The 6,761-nt window shown below is 51.6% G+C and overlaps 1 protein-coding gene across 1 annotated transcript in view; it reads right to left on the bottom strand.

The window, feature by feature from the left end:
- sdk2b (sidekick cell adhesion molecule 2b) overlaps nucleotides 1-6,761 on the bottom strand; it is a gene marked incomplete at its 3' end in the record, with an annotated part of 42,028 nt that overhangs the window by 26,565 nt on the left and 8,702 nt on the right. Inside the window, exons 11-16 of the mRNA XM_083687592.1 lie at nucleotides 5,461-5,601; nucleotides 4,192-4,373; nucleotides 3,345-3,460; nucleotides 1,813-2,008; nucleotides 1,019-1,117; nucleotides 384-604 (exon numbers count right to left, since the gene is read on the bottom strand). Coding sequence (XP_083543718.1) covers nucleotides 384-604; nucleotides 1,019-1,117; nucleotides 1,813-2,008; nucleotides 3,345-3,460; nucleotides 4,192-4,373; nucleotides 5,461-5,601 — 955 coding nt within the window. The remainder of the gene's footprint in view (nucleotides 1-383; nucleotides 605-1,018; nucleotides 1,118-1,812; nucleotides 2,009-3,344; nucleotides 3,461-4,191; nucleotides 4,374-5,460; nucleotides 5,602-6,761) is intronic.

The raw sequence follows: 6,761 nt of genomic DNA, 5'->3' as shown, positions 1-6,761 counted from the left end.
CTCTTCTATGCTAGCCCTTCTACGCTAACCCTCTTATGCTAGCCATTCCCTGCTAGCTCTTCTATGCTAGCCCTGGCTCGAATGCTACTGTACATCACAGTTATGCCAATCCTCCTAGCTCTGTGCCTATAGCTCTCTAGGATGCTAGTCCTAGCTATGCGAGCTCTCTGTCTGGGTGATAATAATAATAATAATAGCTAATAATAATAGCCATTTAGCTGACGCTTTTATCCAAAGCGACTTACATTGCAGTGAGTGCATATATTTTTACATACATTTCAGTACACACGGTCCCAGCGGGAATCAAACCCACAACGTAAGCGTTGTTAGCACCACGCTCCACCAACTGAGCCACAGAGGACCACAGAGGTGAGCCAGGGTACGGGTGCTGAGGGGGGGGGGGGGGGCTGACCTGGAGGCACCCCAGAGGAGATGGTGGAGGAGGAGAGCTGGCCCTGGCCCTTGGACGTCATGCCCGCCACCTCGATGGTGTAGGTGGTGAGGGCGGTCAGGCCCGTGACGCGGTACTCCAGGGTCACGTTGGGCAGGTAGTGGGTCACACGCGTGTTGGTGCGGTTGTACTCCTCCCAGGAGATGCGGTAGCCTGCGGCGAGGAAGAGGAGGGTGACGAAGAGGGGAAGAGGAGGGGGATGAAGAGAGGAAGAGGAGGGTGATGAAGAGAGGAAGAGGAGGGTGATGAAGAGGGGAAGAGGAGGGGGATGAAGAGAGGAAGAGGAGGGGGATGAAGAGGGGAAGAAGAGGGGGATGAAGAGGAAGACAGAGAAAATAGGGTGTGAGAGTGGGTAGAGCATAGGACCTTGGTCATGGGATTTTTAGGGGCTTTATAGGGCCAGAGATGATGTATTACCAAGATGGCTCACTTCCTAATGATATCCTAAATGAAATGAAATCCAGACATAGCGACTCATGCTGCAGTCAGTGGTGTGAACAGTTAACTGTAAGCTTGGGGACATCTCCAGACTTGGTCATCTTCCTTCCCCTCGTGCCTCTGGCGTACCTGTGAGGACTCCGTTCTTCTCGTACGGTTCTCTCCAGCTGACTTTGAGAGACGTGTCCAGGATCTCAGTGAAGCTCAGGTGACCCACGGCGCCAGGGGCTAGGGGGAGGGGGGGCGAGGGGCGGTGAGTGATCATTATGACGGTCATTACTCAACCAAAAGTATTCCCATCCCAGTCAGCAGCATTCATTATCAAATGTCATAATATAGGCTAATAGATGACAAACTATGTTTATTCAATTTGATTTGACATTCAGAAACATATCAACACAATTATGCGTGAGCAGTCATGGCTTCTTGCTTATTAGAGCCAACCCATTATCTCTTTGAAAATATGCCCCAATTATGCTCATCTTGGCAGACAGCAAGATGTACTTATTCATTAGGACATCTGTACAACTAGGCTGTGTATGAATAATATATCTGACCCAGTAGGTTTGGTGCTCATATCCACTTAATGAAGCGAGAAGTGTGTGTGTGTGTGTGAGAGATAGAGAGAGAGAGAGTGAGAGCATGCCTGTGTGTGTGTGTGTGTGTGTGTGTGAGCGTGCCTGTGTGTGTGTGTGTGTGTGTGTATGTGAGCGTGCCTGTGTGTGTGTGTGTGTATGTGTGTGTTTGTGTGAGCATGCGTGTGTGTGTTTGTGTGTGTGTGTGTGTGACCGTGCCTGTGTGTGTGTGTGGGTGTGTGTGTGTGAGCGTGCCTGTGTGTGTGTGTGTGTGTGTGTGTGTGAGCGTGCCTGTGTGTGTGTGTGTGTGTGTGTGTGTGTGTGTGTGTACACAGTGCCATAACTCACTGTCCTCGTGCGTCCTCAGTCCTTTCGCAGGGCTGCGTGGCCCGTCCCCGGGGGTGGTGAAACACAACACAGAGGTGAAGTACTCCGTGAACTTCTTCAGCCCCGTCACGTAGCCCACATGTACGCTGTCCTGGAAGTTAGGCCGCACCGTAACCACGGTGACCTCCTCTTCCTGCCCGGGCAACCATGCCAACAGCTGGAAAAGACAACAAGCAAGAAAAAAACCCCTTAGTTCCTATAACTGAACACGGAGAGGTAAGCACTCCCGGTCTAAACCATCTTAAAACGACAACAACAAACTCTTCTCCATCTTGTGTGCTGGCGACAGACTCGTGGGTGTTGTTTAGCTTCATAACTGTCGCGGGATTGGTTAACGCCACTGTAAAGGTGTTAAGCCGGTGAGGGAAAGCTGGGAGGCAGAGCTGGAACGAGTCCGCAGGGGGATGAGAGAGAGTGAGAGAGCTTGGCAGGGGGAGGGGGAGCCCAGGACAGCAACTCTAATGCAGAGTGATTGCAACCATATCGCAGAACGGGATTTTAGCAGGGAACAGCCAATTAGGTGTTTAGGTAATAACCCCCCCCCCCCCCCCCCCCCCCCTCTCTGTTTGGTTTATTTCTATCTTTTTTCCCCAGGCTGAGAGGCTCGGTCTATGGGAGAGATGAGGGAGTTGGCAGATTGGCAGAGGGGCTGGGGAGGGTGTGTGAGTGTATGTAGGATAGATGCCTGCCCGCCCATCCTCTCTCTCTCTCTCTCTCTCTCTCTCTCTCTCTCTCTCCCCCTCTCTCTCTCTTTCCCTCTCTCTCTCTCCCCCCCGCTCTCTCTCTCTCTCTCTCTCTCTCTCTCTTTCTCTCTCTCTCTCTCCCGGGAGCCAGAAACATTCTCATGAACCCTTGTGTGAGAAAGTCGTTGACCATTGACATCACACAACCTAAATACAGAAGGAGTACAGAGGGCTGTATTGAGTGACACACTCGATACAGCCAACAGCCATTCACAGCCAATATGGTTCTATCAAACGCACACATAAAAAACACAACAGATGGCGTTCAGGCTAAATTAGGCACGGGGGTTTCAAAGAGCAGCAGAAGCAAACACTTAAAAGATAAAGTCCCAAAAACTGAAAAAAGTCAAAGAAGACAAACGATAACACTGAAGCCATCCTTGGTGAAAACAAAGGCTTGACTAATGGCCGAAAAACTCTCCCCCCCCCCCCCCCCCTCTCTCCCTCTCTCCTCGGGGCTGTCTCAGACTCTCTCTCTCTCTCTCTATTTCTCTCTCTCTCCTCGGGGCTGTCTATTTTTCTCTCTCTCTCTCTCTCCTTAGGGCTGTCTCTCTCTCTCTCTCTCTCACTCTCTCTCTCTCTCTCTCTCTCTCTCTCTCTGTCTCTCTGTCTCTCTCTCTCCCTCTCTCTCTCTCTCTCTCTGTCTCTCTCTGTCTCTCTCTCTCTCTCTCTATGATTCAGTAGGTGAAAGTTCGCCCCGCCAGTCGATCGATGGCCGTTCTCTGTGACACGGCACGTGTCGTCCCTCACCTTGTAGCCCTGGTTGATGCCGTTGATGAACTGCGGGTTCGGGGCCGTCCAGGTGAAACGGATGGTCGTCGAGTTAACTGACTCTGCCTGTACGTTGCCAGGGGCGATGGTGGGTACTGGAGAAGAGATGGAGAGAAAAAAAAAAGAAAAGGAGGAGACGGATGGACAGGAGGGAGGGAGGGAGGGAGGGAGGGATGAAGGGAGGGAGGGAGAGGAAATAAGAGAAAACACCTTTCAGATGGGGCCTTGACTGTGAGAAGAGAGAAGACATCCTGCCTGTGTCTATTTCAGTGATGGCGTATTGATCGTGCGGGTCAGGGCAGATTCTAACATGCCTTTCCCCTCTGTCTCATCTTGATGACTGTTCTCCAGCTCCAAAACCAATCGCAGTCTGTCCGGTGCTTCACGGCTTGCTTTTTCTAGCTAAGGTGTCTGAAACTTGGTTGAAGTGCTGAGTGCTCTCTACACTCAGAGGATTCATTGGGAAGAGTTTCTGGTATTTCCGGCAAACATAACAATTCAATATCTTTTAATACTTTATGACCTCTGATGTGATGATTTTCTGCCACCTGTTACACACAGTGTATTTCATTTGACGAAATACCACAATCGGATATGACTCCTTTAACCAGTCAAAATGTGAAAGGGTACAACAAGACTTCATTTTGGGTGTTAAATATCAAACGGAACACAGATAAGTTCAACACTCGCCTAGCAGTGTATAAATCAAAAACCTCAAAAAGTACAAACCACTGCCTCTTCCTCTACCTCATCCGAGACCTGACGTAATGTGATATGAGTGACAAGCATAAGGACCAATGAGAAGTCAAAACACGTGTGACCTCACCTCCCTGCAGCGTCCACTCCGTGACCTTGTGGCTGAAGGTGCCCAGGCCGGCCATGTTGTAGGCGGCCACCTCGATCTCGTAGTTGGTCCAGATGATCAGGTCCTCCAGGAGAAGGTTGGTGACGTCTGGGTTGGAGATGTTCTTACCCTGGTAGTCCACCGGCAGACCTGTCAGACGATACCTGGGAACAGAGAGGAGAAGATCAAAAGATGAGGACGACTGTTGTGGCATTGTGTCAGGGGAGGCTGGCGGAGGTAGAAATCGGAGGATGGTGGCCATTGTAATGCAGGAACGGAATGAGGAATAGTATCAAGCACAATATTTATGATATTGTTCCTCATTCCATGCATTACAATGAGCACCGTCCTCCAATTTATGCCACCACCAGCATGGCGTGAATGCATAAAAAAACAAGAAAAATCCATCACAGACAGAATCACAGGACACAGAGAGAGACAGCTATAAGCAGCCCTGAGGCAAAAACATGTTGTTAAATTATTTCACTATGGAATAGTCCCCAATTGTGCAACATCCACGCTTCATTAAGCCAACCTGAAATACATTCAAGGGTTTGACATTTGTATCTGACTCTGGGGTGGGGTTTGGATGTGGTGTTCACAAGCCTGCAGTACACCAGTTACACAGCAGGGGGAGACAAAGCACTACACTCATAAAGCACTACACAAATCCTCAGAGGAGAAGAAGGGGAGGAGGGAGGATGACGACATAGATATAGACAGATCGGCATGTCGACCACAGAGTGTACCAGAGACGGATTCGCAGTGTACTGCCGTCAAAAACCTACATAGACAATGATCTTCTCTATATTACCCTCACTGAGCAATCACATAGGACTACGACTGGGGAGCTGCACTTGACCACTATTCCCAACAGGGGAGGCTGGTGGAGGTAGAATGAGGAATTCCATTCCATGCATTACAATGAGTCCGTCCTCCGATTTCTACCTCCACCGGCCTCCCCTGATTTCCATCATCCCCCATACTGAACCACGTACATTACAGAGTTAGTACAAACACAGGAGAGAGGGGGGTGTGGTTGTGTTGTGGGGGTGTGGTTGTGTTGTGGGGGTGTGGTTGTGTTGTGGGGGTCTGGTTGTGTTGTGGGGGTCTGGTTGTGTTGTGGGGGTCTGGTTGTGTTGTGGGGGTCTGGTTGTGTTTTTGGGGGTGTGGTTGTGTTGTGGGGGTGTGGTTGTGTTGTGGGGGTGTGGTTGTGTTTTTGGGGGTGTGGTTGTGTTGTGGGGGTCTCACCGGACGCTGTAGCCCCTCAGGACCCCGTTCTGGTGGCTCTCCGGGGGGGGCTGCCACTGGATCATGATGGACTGGTTGGTGCGTCCGCTGGCGATCACGTTCTGGGGGGGCGCGCTGGGGGGCTCCTCAGGCAGAGACACACTGCAGACGGAGGGATGGAGAGAGGGAGGGAAAGAGAAAGGAGGGAAAGAGAAAGGAGGGAAAGGGTGAGGAATAGTGACAGAAGAGAAGGTGACCTGGCACGAATCATGTTGCTGAGTCTGTCTGCCTGTCTGTCTGCCTGTCTGTCTGCCTATCTGTCTACCTGCCTGCCTGTCTGTCTGCCTCTCTGTCTACCTGCCTGCCTGTTTGCCTGTCTGTCTGTCTGTCTATCTGTCTACCTGCCTGCCTGCCTGTCTGTCTGCCTCTCTGTCTACCTGCCTGCCTGTTTGCCTGTCTGTCTGCCTATCTGTCTACCTGCCTGTTGCCTGTCTGTCTGCCTATCTGTCTACCTGCCTGCCTGCCTGTTTGCCTGTCTGTCTGCCTGCCTGTCTGCCTACCTGCCGTGTCTGTCCACCAATCTAACCCGGGAGACATTTTCTCCTTCTTCTTCTCTCATCTCTCCCTCACAGCCTCTCCTGCATGCCTCCTTCCTGTGTGCGCTGCACACAAAGCCATCTCTCCCCAGAAATCATCCAGTCTCTGATAAACACATCATCCAGCAGGACCCACCCTGAGGGGGGGGCAGGGACACTGATGTAGCCTGGCGCTAGCTTCGCTAGCGGCTAAATCAATGCTCCCAGACAGAACTGTTTATGATGATCCTGTCAAGCCCTGAGAGGCTGGAAGGGGGACGGGGGGACGGGGGGGAGGACGGGGGGACGGGGAGGAACGGGGGGGACCGGGATCAATCGCCGTACCGTAGGATCAAACAGAAGAAAAAAAAAACGCTCTGTGCGAAACCCGTGCATGCTCGTGCGGGAACCCCCTGTGGCTCTCTCTCTCTCTCTCTCTCTCTCTCAGCTGGAGATGGCTGGGAGCTTCTCTTGACAGGCTGTGTTTGGAGCTGGCTTGACAAGCCGGTGTGGAGTGGGAGGGAGCACTGAGGGATTGGACCGGGTCTAAAGCTGACACACTCTAAGTTATGACAGAGAGGGAGGGGGGGGTTTGGTGAACCGAGGCTGAACCTGATCTCCACACACTCCCGGGAGCCCCCCCAAATCCTTATCTATCTATCTGAGATTAAGGAGGTCTGTGTGTCTGGGGGTATGTGTGTGTGTTTGTGTGTGTGTGTGTGTGTGTGTGTGTGTGTGTGTGTGTGT

The sequence above is a fragment of the Argentina silus genome (genome assembly GCF_951799395.1).
Source record: "Argentina silus genome assembly, chromosome: 16".
Taxonomy (NCBI): Eukaryota; Metazoa; Chordata; class Actinopteri; order Argentiniformes; family Argentinidae; genus Argentina; species Argentina silus.
This window is presented reverse-complemented; position numbering and strand designations above follow the sequence as displayed.